General features: G+C 49.6%; 1 protein-coding gene across 1 annotated transcript in view; it reads left to right on the top strand.

Annotated features, from left to right (window-relative positions):
* Positions 1-20,277, top strand: part of SGPL1 (sphingosine-1-phosphate lyase 1) — a 69,528-nt gene that overhangs the window by 19,467 nt on the left and 29,784 nt on the right. The window contains exons 2-6 of the mRNA XM_064145058.1: positions 126-291; positions 6,577-6,644; positions 11,369-11,516; positions 16,719-16,798; positions 19,176-19,304. Coding sequence (XP_064001128.1) covers positions 126-291; positions 6,577-6,644; positions 11,369-11,516; positions 16,719-16,798; positions 19,176-19,304 — 591 coding nt within the window. The remainder of the gene's footprint in view (positions 1-125; positions 292-6,576; positions 6,645-11,368; positions 11,517-16,718; positions 16,799-19,175; positions 19,305-20,277) is intronic.

Genomic DNA, 20,277 nt, shown 5'->3' on the forward strand with positions numbered 1-20,277 from the left:
ACTGAGGAAAGCATGAGGTCTGCATGCTGAAAAGCATCTTTTTATTAAGCAGTAAACTCACGGATCTTTTGATGCCTTATTAGTATGCACTTGAACTTCTCTCCCTATGCTTCTCCTTTGCACAGGATGCCATTATTTCATACAAGGAAGTCCTCCAGATGTACTGGGAGAAAGCAACGAGATTTGTGAATACCTTGTGTGATGGACTTGAACCCTGGCAACTGATTGGGCTGACTTTTTCTTTTACACTTCTAAGTGTCTGGCTGCATGGCTTCCTCTTCCAGTCTGAGAGTAAGTATTTGAAATCAAGTGGGAGGGTCTTATATTCAAAGGGGGCAGAGTCCTCAACAGTGGATGAAAGAAGGACAAACACTTAGTAAGCAGAATTTTTCAGCTGCCAACCAGTATTCATAGAGTGTTTTGGGATGGAAGAGACCTTGAGGATCATCATCTCCACACAGGTCAGGCTACACCTTGAGTGCTGTGTCCAGTTCTGGGCTGCTCAATTCAAGAGAGATGTTGAGGGACTGGAAGGTGTCCAGATAAGGGCTAGGAAGCTGGTGAGGGGCCTGGAGCACAGCCCTGTGAGGAGAGGCTGAGGGAGCTGGGGGTGTTTGGCCTGCAGAAGAGAAGGCTCAGGGCTGACCTCATTGCTGTCTGCAGCTCCCTGAAGGGAAGCTGTAGCCAGGTGGGGTTGGTCTCTTCTGCCAGGCAAGCAGCAACTGAAGAAGGGGACAGAGTCTGAAGTTGTGGCAGGGGAGGTCTAGGCTGGATGTTAGGAGGAAGTTGTTGTCAGAGAGAGTGATTGGCATTGGAATGGGCTGCCCAGGGAGGTGGTGGAGTCGCCATCCCTGGAGGTGTTGAAGCCAAGCCTGGATGAGGCACTTAGTGCTATGGTCTGGTTGACTGGACAGGGATGGATAATAGTTTGGTCTGGATGATCTTGGAGGTCTCTTCTAACCTGGTTGATTCTATGATTCTAGTTCATTTGGGTTGGAAGGGACCTTGAAGATCTTCTAGTTCATAGATTCATAGAGTGGTTTGGGTTGGAATGGACCTTAAAGGTTCCAACCACCCTGGCATTAGCAGGGACACCTTCCACTAGACCAGGTCGCTTAAGGCCTCATCCAGCCTGGCCTTGAACACCTCCAGGGAAGGGGCATCCACAGCCTCCCTGGGCAACCTGTGCCAGTGTCTCTCCACCCCCTCAGTAAATAATTCCTAACATCCAGCTCTAAATCTGCCCTCCTCAAACTCTGTATTAACAAAGCCCTCCTCCAAATCAAGGCCTGTCTGATCAATGAGACCCTGCCTATTCCTTCTGAGGGTGTGGTAGGCCAGCCTGGAATGTGCCTTCATCTCCTTCCCATCCTGTCCTCTCCCTTTTGCTTTTGGCTAAGTCATTTGCTTGTCGCAATGCTCTCCTCTTGCTCAAAACCTGGGGAAATTGGTCTCTCTGAGAGCTGGCTTCCTGGGGACTTAGTCACCCTAGCAAAGTGTCTGGATAGCTCTTGATTATTTCCCTTCCTGCTGAGGGGAGGAGATGTGGTTTTGATTTGAGGTTGGAGGCATATTTCACCCTCAGCATGTTCTAGATAATTGCATGTGGTGCTGGCATGTGGGGTTTTTTTTCCTCCTTCCTGTTTGGAGTGATTTCTGATACTCACAGCTCTTCAGTGGGATCTGTTTTGATGAACCTGCAGTTTTCTCTGGATGTGTAATGGTCAGAGATAACCACTCTGCCTTCAGAGGAGGACCTAGAATGGTTTGGGTTCAAAGTAACTTCCAAAGGTCATCTACTCCAACTCCCCTCCAGATCTTCCACTAGATGAGGTTGCTCAGAGCTTTGTCAAACCTGACCTTGAATATCTCCAGGGATGGGGCCTCAACTGGGCAACCTGTGGCAGTGTTCCACCACTCTCACTGTAAAAAACTTGTTCCTAACATTCAATCTAAATCTCCTCTTCTCTAATTTCAAACCATTTTGCCTTGTCTTGCTGGCCTTTGTAAACAGTCCCTCTGCAGCCTTCTTGTAGCCCCCTTCTGCTGTTAGGTCTCCCTGGAGCTTTCTCTTCTCCAGGTTGAACAATCTTAGCTCCCTCAGCTTGTCCTCATAGCAGAGGTGCTCCAGCCTCCCAGGCATCTTTGTGACCCTCCTTTGGACCTGCTCCATCAGGTCCATGTCCTTCCTGTGTTGAGGGCACCAGAGTTGGATGCAGCACTGCAGCTGAGGTACTTCCCACGCTGGAATGGGGCCATGCTTCAGGTACTTCAAGGCCCCTCAAGTCCACTCTGGTGGCTCTTTGGTCAAGTTTTAAAGTTTGATATTTACTTCTGTGCCTCTCTGTTCCTCAACCAGCTTTTTTCCTTTTTGAAGCTGAGAGTAGCTGAATAATGGGAACATCTATCATAGAATTACTCTGACTGGGAAAGGCCTTCAAGGTCATCAAGTGCAACTGTGGACTCAGCACTACCAAGTCTGCTGCTAAATCATGTCCCTCAGCATCGCATTTACATGGTTTGAAATCCCCCCCAGGGATGGGGCCTCCACTATTGCCCTGGGCAGCCTGAGCCAGGCTGTGACTGACAGACCTTCTAGGGAGGAAATTATTCTTAATGTCCAACCTAACCCTCCCCTGGTGCAACTTGTTCCTTGTGAGAAAAGCCTGACCCCCACCTGATTCCAGCCTCCTTTCAGGGAGGTCTAGAGAGCCAGAAGGGCTTCCCTCAGCCTCCCTCCAGGTTGAACAACCTCCTTCTATCACAGGCTCACAGGATGTTAGGGGTTGGAAGGGACCCAAGGGGATCATCCAGTCCAACCCCCCTGCCAGAGCAGGACAATACTATGTAACACAGCACAGAGGAACACATCCAGACAGGCCTTGAAAGGCTCCAGAGAAGGACACCCCACAACCTCTGTGGGGAGTCTGTGCCAGTGCTCTGTGACCTTACAGTAAAGAACTTCCCCCTTGTGTTGAGGCAGAACCTCCTGTGCTGCAGCTTACACCCATTGCTCCTTGTCCTATCCCAGGGAGCAGTGAGCAGAGCCTGTCCCCCCTCTCCTGGCCAGCCCTCAGGTACTTATAAACATTTATTAAATCCTGTCTGAGGCTTCTCTTCTCCAGGGCCCTCAGCCTCTCTGCATAAGGCAGTGACCTCCAGTCCCCTCATCATCCTCATAGCCCTCTGCTGGACTCTCTCCAGCAGCTCCCTGTCCCTCTTCAACTGGGGAGCCCAAAACTGAACACAGTATTCAAGATGAGGTCTCAGCAGGGCACAGTAGAGGGGGAGGAGAACCTCCCTTGCTCTGCTGGACACACTCTTCCTAATACACCCCAGGACCCCATTGGCCTTCTTGGCCACAAGGGCACATTGCTGTGCCATGGATGTTATCCACCAGGACCCCCAGGTCCCTCTCCACAGGGCTGCTCTCCAGCAGATCACCTCCCAGCCTGTACTGGTGAAGTTTATTATTCCTCCCCAGATGCAGGACTCTTCACATGTCCTTGTTGAACTTCATCTGGTTCCTCTGTGCCCAGCTCTCAGTCTGTCCAGGTCTCTCTGGATGGCTGCACAGCCTTCAGCTCTATCAGCTTCTATAGAAGGAACAAAATGGTACAGAGCTTTTCTTCAAGTTGAGAGTTATCTCCCATTCTTGGCTACTGCTTGTCCTGTTGCACTATATATTTTCATGAAGTATTGATGATCTGTTCTCTGATTAGATTAAATACTGCAGGAGTTTGCAGTCTCCTCTCACTGTTGGGAGGTTGCTAATGAACTGATCTGAGCTCTGAAACGTGCAATGGAAATGTTATTGTTAGAGAATTGCTGAGTGTTTGCTGCAGTGTGTGCCAAATTGTAGTTGCTGGCCTTGGGTAGCTGCTCAAAGAATATGTGAAGTTGGTGAGAAATGTAGATGAAATGGGAAAGTCCTAAAAGGGTTGCTTTTTAAATTCCTGGATTCACTGAATGGCAGGATCAAGCAGATTGGAAGAGACCTCCAAGCTCATCCAGTCAAACCTATCACCCATCCCTGTCCAACCAACCAGACCATGGCACTAAGTGCCTCAGCCAGGCTTTTCTGCAACACCTCCAGGGGTGGAGACTCCACCACCTCCATGGGCAGCCCATTCCAATGCCAGTCCCAGAATCAGTCAGGGTTGGAAGGGACCACAAGGATCAGCCAGTTCCACCCCACCTGCCATGGCCAGGGACACCCTACCCTAGAGCAGACTGCCCACAGCCTCATCCAGCCTGGCCTTAAACACCTCCAGCCATGGGGCCTCAACCACCTCCCTGGGCAACCCATTCCAGGGTCTCACCACTCTCATGGTGAAGAACTTCCTCCTCAGTCAGGCTGAACCTACCCACCTCCAGCTTTGCTCCATTTCCTCTAGTTCTGTCACTCTCTGATATCCTGAAAATTCCCTCCTCAGCTTTTTTGGAGGCCCCCTTCAGATCTTGGAAGGCCACAAGAAGGTCACCTCACAGCCTCCTCTTCTCCAGACTGGACAGTCCCAACTCCCTCAGTCTGTCCTCACAGCAGAGCTGCTCCAGCCCTCTGGTCAACCCAGTGGCCCTTCTCTGGATACATTCCATCATCTCCATATCCTTCTTGTAATGGGGGCTCCAGAACTGGATGTAGTACTCCAGTTGGGATCTGACCAGAGCACAGTAGATGAGTAGAATCATGTCTCTCGACCTTCTGGCCCCACAATCACTCTCTCTGGCAAGATCCAGCTCCTAACATCCAGCCTAGACCTCCCCTGGCACAACTTGAGACTGTGTCTCCTTCTTCTGTTGCTGGTTGCCTGGGAGAAAAGACCAACCTCACCTGGCTACAGCCTCCCTTCAGGGAGTTGTAGACAGCAATGGTTTGGGTTGGACTTTAAAAATCATCCAGTTCCAACCTTTCTGCCATGGACAGGGACAACTCCCATTAGACCAGGTTGTTCAGGGCTTCAAGTTTGGATAGTTATTCCTTGGTGTAAGGGTCGTGTAGCTGCTGGTGCTGCACTGAAATGCCTGTTGGACTCAAAAGGCTGTGAAGAACCTGTGTCACCCTGCTTTCCTTCCTGCCATCACAGCTACCTCTGGAGTTTTCCAGTGTTTGTCATCAGTGGCTTCCCTCAGTATTTGGGCTGTGGTGGAGTTTCTACCCTTCCTTCTGTCCCCTCCTGTTGCATCACACATTTCCTGTGTTGAATGGTCACACACAGGCTGAATCCTCCTCACCTTATGGCTGAACCATTTCCTGCTTGGGTGTGGGAGCTTCTGTAGTACTGCTGACTGATTTCATCTTGTAGTGCTGTGCTGCTTTGAAGAGGCAGCAGATAAGTTCAAAAACTCTTTTCCTTTTTGGCTAGAATCCTTACCCTTAGCAGTTCCTGAAACCTCTGCTGTAAAATCCTTTGTGAGAAGAAGTGGTGGGTGAAGAACTGGACTTAAGCTGACTCACAGGCCAGAGCCAGCTGTATCCTGGGCTGACCCCAGCAGTGTGGGCAGTGGGAGGAGGGAGAGGATTCTGCTTCTCTGCTCTGCTGAGACCCCACCTGCAGTGCTGGGATCAGCTCTGGAGTCCTCAGCACAGCAGAAACATGGACCTGTTGGAGCAGGGTCAGAGGAGGCCACAACAATGATAGGAAGGCTGGAAGCCCTCTGCTGTGAGGCCAGGCTGGGAGAGTTGGGCTTGTCCAGCCTGGAGAAGGGAAGGCTCCAGGAAGACCTTCTGGTGGCCTTTCAGTGCTTAGAGGGGCTGATAAAAAAGGTGGGGGCAGACTTTTGAGCAGGGTCTCATGTGACAGGACAAGGGCTGATGGTTTGAAACTAAGAGAGGGAGATTGAAACTAGACAGAAGGAAAATGCTTTTTAGGCCTAGGCTGCCCAGAGAGAGGTGGTGGAAGCCTCAAACTCGGAAACTTTCCAGATCAGGGATCAGCCTGCTATAGCTGCAGGACCAAGTGACCTTTATAGATCCCTTCCAACCCAAACCAGTCTTAGATTCTATGATTCTAAGAAAACAAATCAAATTATTGATTCCTTTGGCTGCTGTTCTGAACTCAATGTTTCTGTAGCAGGGCTTGCTTCTGGACATTGTCTTCAACACTTTCATGTCTCACCATGTATCCTTGGCCACTTGGATCAGAAATACTGAGCCTGTATCACAGAATCCCATCATGTTTGAGGTTGGAAGTGACCTCTGGAGATCATTTAGTCCAACTCTTCCTGCTAAAACAATGTCACCCACAGTGGATGGCCCAAGATCACAATGCCCAAGTAGGTTTGGGATCCTTCCAGAGAAGAAGTGTCCACAACCTCTCTGGGCAGCCTGCTCCAGAGCTTCAGCACTCTCATAGCAAAAGATTTTTTTTCCTCCTGTTCACACAGAACCTCCTTGGTTCCAGTTTGTGCTCCTTGTCCTGTCACTGGGCACCACTGCAAAGAGTCTTGCCCCATCCATATCATGAGAAGAGACTACCCTCATTTCATTATGGGCTGTATCAGAAGCATTCTGCTCCAAGTTAATTATTTGGGTTTGTTTTTCCCTTCAGTTAATTGTTGGCTTTTGTCTTTCAGGTTTAATGTCTCGAAGTAAAAAACAGTTCTTCAAACTCCTGAGGAAGATGCCATTTGTTGGAGCCATTGTAAGTGTTTGAACAACTGCTCTTCATCTTACCCCAGATCCTTCTTTTCAGCCTGCTCATCTCTCTCTGAGAACTCAGACTTCTGTGCACTTTGTCATGCTACTGTGATCCAAATCACCCAAGATAAACTGGAGAGAGAAGGATTTGTTGGGTGGACTCTTCACTGGAAAAGGGATTGGTTACATGATTACAGACAAAAGGTAGCAGTCAGTGGTTTCATGTCCAGATGGAGATGGGTGACAAGTGAGGTCCCTCATTGGTCTGTACTGGGACCAGTGCTGTTCAGTATCTTCCATGATAACAGACAGTGAGAGTGAGGGCACCCTCAGCAAGTTTGCAGATGAGGCTGAGCTGAGTGGTGCTGTTATCAAAACCGAAGGGTGGGATGGCATCTGGAGGGACCTGGGCAGGCTGTGGAGACTCTCATGAGGTTCAAAAAGGCTAACTGCAAGGTCGTGCACCTAGGCTGGGGCAATCCTAGATATCAATCCAGGCTGGGGGATGAGGAGATTGAGAGCAGCTCTGCACAGGAGGACTCGGAGGTGCTGGTGGATAAGAAGCTGAACATGAGCCAGCAGTGGGCACTTGCAACCTGACAGGCCAGGGGCACCAAAAGAAGTGTGGCCAGCAGGCTAAGAGAGATGGTTCTGCCCCTCTGCTCTGGTCTGGTGAGACATTACTTGGAATACTGTGTCCAGCTCCCCAACACGAGATGGAGCAGCTGGAGCAGGTCCAGAGGAGGGCCAAGATGATGATCAGAGGGATGGTGAACCTCTGCTATGACAGCAGGCTGAGAGAGTTGAGGCTGTTCTACCTGGAGAAAAAGAGGCTCTGGGGAGCCTTCTACAACTTTAAGGGGACTACAAGAGAGGTGGAGAGGAACTTTTTACAAGGGCTTGCAGTGATAGGATGAGAGGGAATTGATTGAAACTTGAGAAGGGCAGATTTAGGTTGGAGGTAAAAAAGAAATTCCTTATTGAGGGTGATGAGAGTGGAACAGGCTGCTCAGGGAGGTTGTGGATGACCCCTCCCTGGAGGTGGTTCAAGGCCAGGTTGGATGAAGCCTGGAGCAACCTGATCTAGTGGAAAGTGGCAGGAGGGTTGGAACTAAGTGATCTTCAAGGTCCTTTCCAACCTAAACCATTCCATGAATCTATTTATGGGAGGAGGGGACAGGACTGAGCTTGACTTGTTCTGAAACATCTTCTTGACAAATACAAGATAGCCACTTGCTGATTGTGCAACATGGAAAGGATAATTTTTTTTGTCATCAGATGACTTCTCCTGAAGAGTTTAGAGCTCAGGTTACCTGTTAGCAGTAGTGACCTTGGTAACACAAGGATCCCACAATTCTGTGTAATCATTAATGTGAGCCAAGCTTTAGCTTTTGGCAGGTGAGGTGTGGTTTTTTTCGTTTAGCATAAAAAACATGACACTAGAAATGTCAGCATGTTTGAGCATAGAATCAGAGAATCAGGCAGGGTTGGAAGGGACCACAAGGATCAGCCAGTTCCAACCCCCCTGCCATGCCCAGGGACACCCAGCCCTATACCTGCACCTTGCTTCAGATAAAGACTTGGAATCCCAGAATCAGTCAGGGTTGGAAGGGACCACAAGGATCAGCCAGTTGCAACTCCCCTGCCGTGCCCAGGGACAACCTACCCTAGAGCAGGCTGCCCACAGCCTCATCCAACCTGGCCTTAAACACCTCCAGCCATGGGGCCTCAACCACCTCCCTGGGCAACCCATTCCAGCCTCTCACCACTCTCATGCTCAACAACTTCCTCCTCACCTCCAGTCTCAGTCTCCTCACCTCCAGGTTTGCTCCATTCTCCCTAGTCCTGGCACTCCCTGACAGTCTAAAAAGTCCCTCCCCAGCTTTTCTGGAGGCCCCTTTCAGATCCTGGAAGGCCACAATAAGGTCGCCTGGGAGCCTCCTCTTCTCCAGTCTGCCTCCAACTCCTTCAGTCTGCCCTCATAGCAGAGCTGCTTCAGCCCTCTGAGCATCTTCCTGGCCCTTCTCTGGACACACTCCAGCATCTCCTCATCCCTCTTGCATTGGGGGCTCCAGAACTGGATGCAGTACTCCAGGTGGGGTCTCAGCAGAGCAGAGTAGAGGGGGAGAATCACCTCCCTGGCCCTGCTGGCCACACTGCTCCTGCTGCAGCCCAGGCTCTGCTTGGCTTTCTGGGCTGCAAGTGCACACTGCTGGCTCCTGTTGAGCTTCTCATCCAGCAGCACCCCCAAGTCCCTCTCCTCAGGGCTGCTCTGCAGCCACTCCCTGCCCAGCCTGCATTTGTGCTTGGCATTGCCTCCACCCAGCTGCAGGACCTTGCCCTTGGTCTTGTTGAAGCTCCTGAGGTTGGTTTGTGCCCACCTCTCCAGGTCTCTCTGAATGGCATCCCTGCCCTCTTTGATTTTTGTCATCAGGTAACTCGTCTTGATGAGTTTAGAGATCAGGTTACCTGTTAGCAGTAGTGACCTTGGTGGCACACAGATCCCAGAACTCTGTGTAATCATTAATGTGAGGCAAGCTTTAGCTTTTGGGAGGTGAGGTGTGGGTTTTTTTTCTTCTATTTAGCATAAAAACACTTGGAACAAGAAATGTCAGCGTGTTTGAGCTGATGCTTATAAGTTAATGGTCAGGAATTGCACAGTTTGATTTGTCTTACCTGAAAGGGACCAGAATTCATTTTTCTGTTGTGTTCTTTCACCTCCTGACTTAAGTACCCCTGGATCAGTTGAAGTTTAAGGACTGCTGCTGGTAGTTTTTTGTCTCCCTGTTAGAAAAGGACATTTCTTGGGCCTATTTTATACAATCCCTGATGTGTCCAGGCTTAGTTTCTCAGGCCTAGTGCTGCTAAGCATTTCTCTGCCAGAAGAATCCTTCTGTGTCCTATCTGTGGACTCTTTGTGCTCTTTGGTAGGTCCATTACTGATAACCTATCAATTGCTTGCAGGAGGCCTTGACTTTGAGGCATTCCAATGTCCAAAAGTCATTAAAGCTGTGATATCCCAGCACCTCAGTTGCCTAGAAGATGTGCTGTAAGAGGAAGTCTCAGCCTAGTGAATGTTAAGATGTGGGTGGGGAAAAAAGAAATCCCAGAATCCCAGCTTGATGAGGACTACAAGGGACCTCTGGAGATTATCCAGTCCAGCCTCCCTGCTAAAGCAGGGTCAGCCACAGCAGCTTGCCCAGCGTCACAATGTCTGGGTGGGCTTGGAGACTTTCACAGCTTGCATTCAGTTGTAAAGAACCCTCAAAGATCATCTTGTCCAACGCCACTGCAGTGAGCAGGGGCACCTCCAACTAGATCAGGGTAACATCAGGTCTGAGAAGGGGATTCCACAACCTCTCTGGGCAGCCTGCTCCAGAGCTCTGGCACCCTCACACTAAAGAAGTTTCACTTCCTGTTCAGATGGAACCTTCTGGGTTCCAGTTTGTGCCTCTTGCCCCTTGTCCTGTCACTGGGCACAACTGGAAAGAGCCTGGCCCCATCCTTTTGCCCCCCACCCATTATCTCTTGCTGAAGGTTGCTCAGATCCCCTCTCAGGCTGCTCTTCTCCAGGCAAAACACCCCCAGGGCTCTCAGCCTTTCCTTCTCAGAGAGGTGCTCCAGACCTCTCAGTGTCTTTGTAGCCTCTGCTGGACTCTCTCCAGCAGTTCCCTGTCTCTCTTGAACTGGAGAGTCCCCCAAACTGGGCAGAAAACTTCAGATGTGGCCTCACTAGGGTGTAGCAGAGGGGGAAAGGCAACCAGCAAGAGAAGAAGGGGACACAGTCTCTCAAGTTGTGATGGAGGCGGTCTAGGCTGGATGTTAGGAGGAAGTTGTTGGCAGAGAGAGTGATTGGCATTGGAATGGGCTGCCCAGGGAGGTGGTGGAGTTGCCGTGCCTGGAGGTGTTGAAGCCAAGCCTGGCTGAGACACTTAGTGCTATGGTCTGGTTGATTGGACAGCTCTGGGTGCTAGGTTGGACTGGATGATCAAGGAGGTTGGAAGAGACCTCCAAGATCATCCAGTCCAACCTAGCACCCAGCCCTGGCCAATCAACCAGACCATGGCACTAAGTGCCTCAGCCAGGCTTGGCTTGAACACCTCCAGGGGTGGCGACTCCAGCACCTCCCTGGGCAGCCCATTCCAATGCCAATCACTCTCTCTGGCAACAACTTCCTCCTAACATCCAGCCTAGACCTCCCCTGGCACAACTTGAGACTGTGTCCCCTTATTCTCATGCTGCTTGCCTGGCACAAGAGGCCAACCATCCCTGGAACCATTGCAGGTCAGGCTGTTTGGGGCTGTGAGCAGCCTGCTCTAGTTGAAGATGTTCCTGCTGACTACAGGGGGGATGAACTTGATGACCTCTAAAGGTCCCTTCCAACCTGAACTGCTTTATGACTGTTGTGCTGGTGGCAAGGACAAGCAGGGGCTCAAGTGCCACATTACCCATGTTGGTTGCTTGGCACAGTTCTGGGCTGTGCCATTTCTACAGGCAGTTCCCAGGGCAGTTTAGACTCACATATGCAAATCCTCTATTTCAGGTAGTTAGGTTTGTGGAAGGTGAGGTTGCTGGGGAGGAGGAGCTGTGAACTTTGCTGTGCTCTTCGCTCCCAGAGCTGCAGCAGTTCCTGTCTGGGTGTAGCAGTGAGGCCAGACTTGTGTGCACTCACCAATTAGTTACGATGTGAGCAGTGTCACTGCTGACAAGGTTTTCCTTGCTTTTTAGATTCAAAAGAAGATTGATGAGGCCTTGAATGATGTCACTTCCAGTTTATCCTTCCTGAAAGATGAAAAAGATTATATCAAAGCACTGCCAGAACAAGGCCTGAGCCAGCCTGAAGTGCTGAAGAAGATGAAAGAGTACAGCTCCAAAGGTATGAATGAATGCGAGTCTCTGCTGCAGCACAGCTGGGTCTGTTTCATAGACCTAGCATTAGACTTACTCTCTGAAATGAGTTGCAATGAATCTTGCTCCTGGTTTCATCTCAGATACTTCTCAGATACTGGAGGGCCAGGCCCAGAGAGTGGTGGTGAATGGTGCCACATCCAGTTTGCAGCTGTCACTAGGGATCCCAGCTGCCCCAGGGATCAGTGCTGGGCCCAGTCCTGCTCAGTATCTTTATTGATGATCTGGAGCAAAGGATTGAGTCCTCCATCAGTAAGTGTGCAGATGGCACCAAGCTGGGAGCAGGTGTTGCTCTGTTGGAGGGTAGGAGAGCCCTGCAGAGGGACCGTGGCAGGCTGGATGGGTAGGCAGAGGCCAATGGGATGAGATTTAGTAAGGCCAAGTGCAGGGTTCTGCACTCTGGCCATAACAACCCCAAGCAGTGCTACAGGCTGGGGACAGAGTGGCTAACAGCAGCCAGGCAGAGAGGGACCTAGGGGTGCTGGTACAGAGTAGCTGAAGATGAGGCAGTAGTGTGCCCAGGTGGGCAGCAGAGCCAATGACATCCTGGCCTGGCTCAGAAAGAGTGTGGCCAGTAGGATAAGTAGGATAAGGGAGGTTCTTCTGCCCCTGTACTCAGCACTGGTCAGGCCACACCTTGAGTGCTGTGTCCACTTCTGGGCTCCTCAATTCAAGAGAGATGTTGAGGGACTGGAATGCATCCAGAGAAGGGCACGGAAGCTGGTGAGGGACCTGGAGCACAGCCCTGTGAGGAGAGGCTGAGGTAGCTGGGGGTGTTTGGCCTGAAGAAGAGGAGGCTCAGGGCTCACCTCATTGCTGTCTCCAACTCCCTGAAGGGAAGCTGTAGCCAGGTGGGGTTGGTCTCTTCTGCCAGGCAAGCAGCAAGAGAAGAAGGGGACACAGTGTCAAGTTGTGGCAGGGAAGGTCTAGGCTGGATTTTAGGAGGAAGTTGTTGTCAGAGAGAGTGATTGGCATTGGAATGGGCTGCCCAGGGAGGTGGTGGAGTTGCCGTGCCTGGAGGTGTTGAAGCAAAGCCTGGCTGAGGCCCTTAGTGCCATGGTCTGGTTGATTGGGCAGGGCTGGGTACTAGGTTGGACTGGATGATCTTGGAGATCTCTTCCAATCTGCTTGATTCTATGATTCTCTGACATTCTTTCCTTGTAGATTTTTGTCTGTTTTCCTTCTGGAGGTGACTAAGATCAATATTTATGTCTTCTAATGCTGCATTTGGAAACTTGGGTTGAACTTCCCTTCCCAAGAGCTGTAGGTTAGTTTGGAGAGGAAGAGACTCAGTGTAGACCTTATCTCTCTACAACCTTCTGAAAGGATGTTGTGTCAAGATAGAGGTTGGTTTCTTCTCCCAGTTATCAAGTCATGCAACAAGGGGAAACAGCCTCAAGTTGCACCAGGGGGTGTTTAGGTTGGATGTTAGGAATATTGTTTTCCTCTAAAGGCTTGTCAGGCCCTGCCACAGGCTGTCTGTGACAGTGGTGGAGTCACCATCCCTGGAAGTGTTCAGAAAACAAGGAGAGGTGGTCCCAAGGGACAGGGTTTAGTGGTGGCTGCCAGCGTATGGTTAACAGTTGGACTTGGTGATTCATACATTGGTTTAGGTTGGAAGGGACATTAAAGATCATCTAGTTCCAAGCCCCCTACCATGGGCAGGGACACCTTTCACTAGATAAGGCCCTCATCCAGTCTGAGCTTGAACACTTTCAGGGAGGAGCCATCCGCCATCTCCCTGGGCAACCTGTTCTGGTGTCTCACCATCCCCACTCTGAAGAGCTGCTTCTTAGTCTCCAGTCTAAATCTGCCCTCCTCGAGCTTCAGTCTATTCCCTCTTACTTTATCACTACAGGCCCTTGTAAAATGCCCCTCCCCCACCTTGAGGGGGCCCACAGTCATCTTGAAAGTCTTTTCCACCCTTTCTGATTCTGTCATGAGAGAGCTGAGGAGAAAGCAAATATGGAGGCAGTTCTTTGGATGCTTTTCTGATTACGTTTCTAAGATGTTGCTTTCATGTTTCACTTTCCCCAAGAATGTGTTTTCTGGTTAGCCCCATAGGACACTCATAATAAAGCCTCCAAGCTTCCCAGCAGGATTTTTAGGGACTTTTCAAGGCTACCTCTCTTAATTGAAGTCCAAATGGTTTGAAAATGCCTTTTAAGTCGTTGAAAAACCCTGGAAATGCCATGTAAGGAAGGCAAAGTTATGATGCTGTTCTCCTGGCTTTATTCCATGTAAGCAGTGCCTGCAACCTTAATTGAGTTGCTTCACTCATGTAAGCATCTCCACCCTAGTTTTTGTACCTGTTGCTCCTAATGAGTCAATTTGGGTGACTCAATGTCCAGAGAAGAGGACCTGACTCTGCTGCTCCTCTCCCAAATATGAGAAATGCCTTGAATTCCAGAGGGGGAGGGTATGGTATCCAGAGGGAATTGGACAATGGGACTCTGCCCCTCAGCTCTGCTGTCATGAGACCCCCACTTGGAACACTGCTTCCAGTTCTGCTGCCCCCACCAAACAAGGGACTCAGAGCTGCTGAAATGAGTCCAGAGGAGGCCACAAAGATGATGAGGGGGTTGGAGAACCTCCTCAGTGAGGACAGGCTGAGAGAGTTGGGATTGTCCAGCTCTGTGGAGACCTTAGAGCAGCCTTCCAGTAGCTGTAAGTGGGCTACAAGAAAGCCGGGGAGGGACTTTTTACAAGGGCTTGCAGTGATAGGATGAAAGAGAATGGATTGAAGCTTGAGGATGGCAGATTGAGGCTGGAGATTGGGATAAAATTCTTCTTGGTGGGAGTGGTGAGACACTGGAACAGGTTGCCCAGAGAGGTTGTGGATGCCCCCTCCTTGAAGATGTTCAATGCCAGACTGGATGAGGCCTTGAACAGCCTGGTCTAGTAGAAGGTGTCCCTGCCCATGGCAGAGGGGCTTGGAACCAGATGATCTTTAAGATCTCTTCCAACCCAAACCCTTCTATTGGTCTCTAGAACAGTTCATCTACTCCAGATCCAGTTTCACAGCCAAGTACCCTGTAACAACTTCCTCCTTTTCTTGCTTTTGCAGCTGCTGTCTGTGTTTTCCCTCAGATGATTATTTCCTTCCTCCATTGGGTGGTTCTTCCCTTTTTTTTTTCTTATCCTGTTCTACTCTCCTTCCCACACTTCTCCCCGTGAAGGTTGCTTGGAAGTGAGGGTTGGGTTGTGCCTAAATTCCCCTTCTCTCTACTTGTGATGATGGGTGGGTGACCTTTGAGGTGCACAGCCCTGTTTGGTTTGGTTTTAGCAGCGCAAGCTTGGCCTTTCCATCTCTCCTCAGCTTACAGTAATTGCTGGATGCTCTTTGAAAAAGTGGCTTTAACTTGAGCCAGCTTAGAGTTCAGTTGGTTGGGCAGCAGTCTAGGGGGACAGAGTGGGGGGAATTAAGTGGATTACACATTAATATAACTGCTTGCTTCAGCTGGATGTTGTTTGGTTTGCTGACTCTTCACTCCTGGTTTACTTGCTGTTTGCTAAGTCCATAGGATGCACCATGCCAGAGGCATAGTGGCACACAGAGCTATCACTGTGGCACAGAAGTCACAGAGCTGTGCAGTCGTGATTGGAAAAGGCTTTTAAGATCATCACAATGTTTGGAGTTGGAAGGAATCTCCAGAGGTCGAGTGCAACCCCCCTGCCAGAGGCGAATCACCTAGAGTAGGCCACACAGGAATGCTTCCAGATGAGGTTTGATTGTCTCCAGAGGAGACTCCATAATCTCTCTGGGCAGTCTGTTCCAGGGCTCTGTCACCCGCACAGTTTTTCCTTATGTTCAGCTGGAATCTTCTCTGCTCCAGCTTGCATCCACTGCCCCTTGTCCTGTCATTGGACATCACTGAGTAGAGCCTGGCTCTGTTCTCCTGACACTGCCCTTCACATCTTTATAAACATGAATGAGGCTAAAGAGCCTCAACTTTCCTCAACAGGGAGATGCTCCACTGCTTTCAGCATCTTTGTGGCTCTGCACTGGATATAAGTTCAACCATTAACCCAGCACTAAATCATATTTCTCAGCACCAGTTCTACATGGCTTTCTGTCCCTGTACTCAGCACTGGTCAGGCCACAGCTTGAGTGCTGTGTCCAGTTCTGGGCTCCTCAATTCAAGAGAGATGTTGAGGTACTGGAAGGTGTCCAGAGAAGGGCAACAGAGCTGGTGAGGGTCCTGCAGCACAGCCCTGTGAGGAGAGGCTGAGGGAGCTGGGGGTGTTTGGCCTGGAGAAGAGGAGGCTCAGGGCTGACCTCATTGCTGCCTACAAGTACCTGAAGGGAGGCTGTAGCCAGGTGGGGTTGGTCTCTTCTTGCAGGCAAGCAGCAAGAGAAGAATGGGACACAGTCTCAAGTTGTGGTGGGGGAGGTCTAGGCTGGATGTGAGGAGGAAGCTGTTGTCAGAGAGAGTGATTGGCACTGGAATGGGCTGCCCAGGGAGGTGGTGGAGTCACTGTGCCTGGAGGTGTTGAAGCAAAGCCTGGCTGAGGCACTTAGTGCCATGGTCTGGTTGATTGTCCAGGGCTGGGTGCTAGGTTGGACTGGATGATCTTGGAGGTCTTTTCCAACCTGCTTGATTCTATATTGGTTAGATAGAGCTGGGGTGATAGGTTGGACAGGATGAGTTTGGAAGTGTCTTCCAACCTGATTGATTCTACATTCCACTGCCTTCAGCATCTCCATGGCTCGGTACTGGACGTGAGTTCAACCATTAACCCAGCACTGCCAGGTCCAGCACTAAACCATGTTCCTCAGCACCACCTCTACATAACTTTTAAATCTCTCAAGGGATGAAAATTCCAGCACTGCCCTGGGCAGTCTGGTTCAGACCTTGAAAGTGCTTTCAGGGAAGGAAATTGTTTTTCCTGTCTAACCTAAAGCTCCTTTGATGCAACTTAAAGCCATTTCCCTTTGTCTTATTGCTTGTTACTTGGAAGAAGAGACCAACCCCTACTTTGTTCCAACCTGCTTTCAGAGAGTGAGAAGGTCTCCATTTTTTCTCCAAGCTAAATCATAACTGTTGCTCATGAGTGATACCTCAAAAGCTGAATGTTCCTCTGCAGAACGACTGAGGGGACCTTCCTGTGCACTGTTTGGATGCTTTCAGAGGAAGGTGTTTGCAAGCAGTGTGCTCTTCTCTTCCAGGAGATGTGCGCTGGCAGGATGGCAAAGTCTCTGGGACTGTGTACAGTGGGGAAGAAAAGCTCACCCATCTCCTAGTGAAGGTAAAGTGCAAGCAGTCTCACTCTGCATCTTCAGGGTTAACCAGAAACCTTTCAACACTCTTCCAGCATCCTTCAGAATAAACAGGGAAGATTTGAAATGTAAGGCAGCCCAACTCAGAAGACAGAGCTTAGGATGAATATAGGTAGAAGGATGGCCTTCTAGTACCTGAAAGTGGCCTACAAGAGGGCTGCAGGTTGTTTTTCCCCTTCTAAGTGACACAGGTTTGATGTTAGGTGGAAAAGAGAGCCAGTATAGCATAGCCTGGCTATGTTGTTAGTGGGGGATGGAGAACAGAGTGGTGTCACTTTGAGTAGCTCCTGTTGCTTTTAATCTTTGAAATCTAAGAGCCTGCCAGAAGGTTGAGAAGAGGGCAAGGCCAGCTGTTGGTTAGGGACCAGTGAGCAGCAAAAAGTGTTGGTAGTTAAGCAGGCATGGCACATGCTGTCATGTGTCCAGATGGAGGGCTGTCTTTATAGGCTTCTGATGGAATGGCTTAGGTTGGAAGGGACTTCTGCTTCAACCTTCCTGCCTTGGGCAGGGATGCATCTCAACTAGGCTTGTTTGCCCAAGGCCCCATCCAGCCTGCTTGAACACCCCCAGGGAGGAGACATCCACAGCCTCTCCAGGCAACCTGTTCCAGTGTCACCACCCTCACTGTGAAGAATTTCTTCCTACTCTCCTGTCTAAATCTGCCCTCCTCAAGCTTCAATCCATTCTCTGTCATCCTATTGCTACAAGCCCTTGTAGAAGTCCCTCCCCAGATTTTTTGTAGCCCATTTCAGGTACTGGAAAGCTGCTCTAAGATCCCCCCAGAGCCTTCTCTTCTCCAGACTGAACAGTTCTGTCCCTTTCAGCTTGAAAGGAACCTACAAGAGGGCTGCAGAGGGACTGATTACAAAGGCCCACAGTTGTAAGATGAGGGGCAATGGTTTGAAATGAGAGGAGATTTAGGTGGGATGGTAGGATCAAGTTCTGCACCAGGAAGATAGTGGAACACTGCAACAGGTTGCCTAGGGAGGTAATTGAGGTCCTGTGCTTGGAGATATTCAAGTTCAGGCTTAAGAAGGCTCTGAGCAACCTTATCTAGTGGAGGATGTCCCTGCTGACTGAAGGGGGAATTGGTCTGGATGACCTTTGGAGGTCCCTTCGAACCCCAACCGTTCTATGATTTGGGCTTTGAGAACACCAGAAAGAGATAACCAGGATCTAATCAGTTGAGAGACTCTTGTGGGTGTGAAATTGGTGTGTTTTGATTTTAAAATCTGGTTAAAAGTGAACTAAAACCCAACCTTCTAGTTGAGGAAATGGTTAGAGGCCATAGCCTGGCTTCAACAAGACCCCCCAGATGTCTTTGCTGCAAGCTGTCCTGTTACTGTAAGGGCTTGGCCTGGAACAGCTTCACTGAGCAAAACTTAATTAGTTAAAAAAAAAATAGAAGTCTATAAATGTTTTTTTTTGGTGTTGCATTGTGGTCTAAATCTTAACAACAATAGTATACTGGCCTGCTTCAGTTGTGCCTTTGTTGAGTCTGGTTACCTGCTTGGGAACATTTCTCTGTGAGGAGACTGGAAAATAAACAGTCTTAAAGCTCTGGTTTTGAACATCTGTGTCAAGAGAGTTTTGCTACAAGGGGAAATCTTAACCTTCTTGCTCCTGGCAGCAGCTTTTCTAACAGCTGTAACGGGCTCTGTTTGGTGGTTGCTGTTTTCTTTTGCACTTTTGACATTGCCTTTGCTACTTCTGGGGGAACTGAAAGCTTAAAGCAGCCTTTCTAGGGGGTCCTCAGCTTGGGGTGTCACAGAAACATTCCCTCTGTCTGTACTGGTTTATTCTTCTCAGTTTCTTCCAACATCACTGGAGCTGCCTTTTAATCTTGACTGCAGGAGGTTGGAGCTGGTCTGTTCAGCTTTATCCTGTGAGTCCACAAGGCAGAAAGAGCATTCAGTAGTGGTTTCGACAGCTACTTCTGCTGTGGTGTGAGAGGTGAACATTTGTGCTTTCCTAGCTGCTTCAGAACATTCCCCTTGACTAGTAAACATGAAAGCTTGGCTCTGCAGAGGGCCAGCTTTTCAGAGTGCTTTTTAGAGCGAGGCCTAAATGATTAAGCCTGTCTTTACAACAGGAAATCTTGTCTGTAATTAAATCACTCCAGAGGCCAGAGTCTGCTAGAAAAACAAGTGATTTGTTCTTTTTTTTTTGTTTACCCTTCAGCTGTAGCTTCCCAGCTTGTGGTATTTGCTTGCAGCAGGAGTGAAGTCTGAGGAGATCTGTGGTACTGTTACAGCTAAATCTTTTTGCTTGGGTAGTGCCCGTGGTGGGCTCTCAAATCTGCCCTGATAATCCAAGGTTAACTTTCTGTTTTTTCTTTTCTTGAAGGTGTATGAAGAGTTTGCCTGGAGTAATCCTCTCCATCCAGATATATTCCCTGGCTTGAGAAAGATGGAAGCAGAAGTGGTGAGGATTGCCTGTACGCTCTTCCATGGAGGCCCCAACTCTTGTGGTGCTGTAAGTAGCCTGTCTTCAAGTGTCCCCTGAACAGAGAATGGTTTAGGTTGGAAGGGACCTCCAGAGGTCATCTAGTCCAGCTCCTCTGCAGTGATCAGGGACATCCTACACTAGATCGGGTTGCTCACATCCTTGTTCAGTCTGACATTGAGTATCTCCAGGCACGAGGCCTCATCTATCTCCCTGGATAACCTGTTGCAGTGTTCCACCACCCTTGTAGTGCAGAGCTCATTCCTAACATCCAGTCCAACTCTACTCTAATTTCAAACCATTGCCCCTTGTCCTATCACTGAAAGCCCTTGGAAACAGTCTCTCTCCATGCTTCATGTAGCCCACTTCAGTTACTGGAATGTTGGGTATTCCTTGACTTTAAATGCAGTTGAAGTGCAAATGCACCTTCTGCTCTCCAGCTGAGACTGAGGTCAAGCTCGTTCTGGTACCAGCCATGCTAACACAGCTGTACAGAAGATGGTTGTAATTGCTGCTGTTGATGAAGCTTTATGAGGAACAGTTTAACATGGGAAGTTGTTCTCCAGACAGAAACATTTAATGCAGGTTGTTTTCTCCCTTCTAAGTGACACAGGTTTGATGGTAGGTGGAAAAGAGAGCCAGTATAGCATAGCCTGGCAATATTGTTAGTGGGGGATGGAGAACAGAGTGGTGTCACTTGGAGTAGCTCCTGTTGCTTTTAATCTTTGAAATCTGAGAACCTGCCAGAAGGTTGAGAAGAGGACAAGGCCAGCTGCTGGCTAGGGACCAGTGAGCAGCTCAAAGTGCTGGTGGTTAAGCAGGCATGGCACATGCTGTCATGTGTCCAGATGGAAGGCTGTCTTAATAGGCTTCTGATGGAATGGCTTAGGTTGGAAGGGACTTCTGCTTCAACCTTCCTGCCTTGGGCAGGGATGCATCTCAACTAGGCTTGTTTGCCCAAGGCCCCATCCAGCCTGGCCTCGAACACCCCCAGGGAGGAGAC

The sequence above is a fragment of the Pogoniulus pusillus genome, chromosome 6, assembly GCF_015220805.1.
Source record: "Pogoniulus pusillus isolate bPogPus1 chromosome 6, bPogPus1.pri, whole genome shotgun sequence".
Classification (NCBI taxonomy): Eukaryota; Metazoa; Chordata; class Aves; order Piciformes; family Lybiidae; genus Pogoniulus; species Pogoniulus pusillus.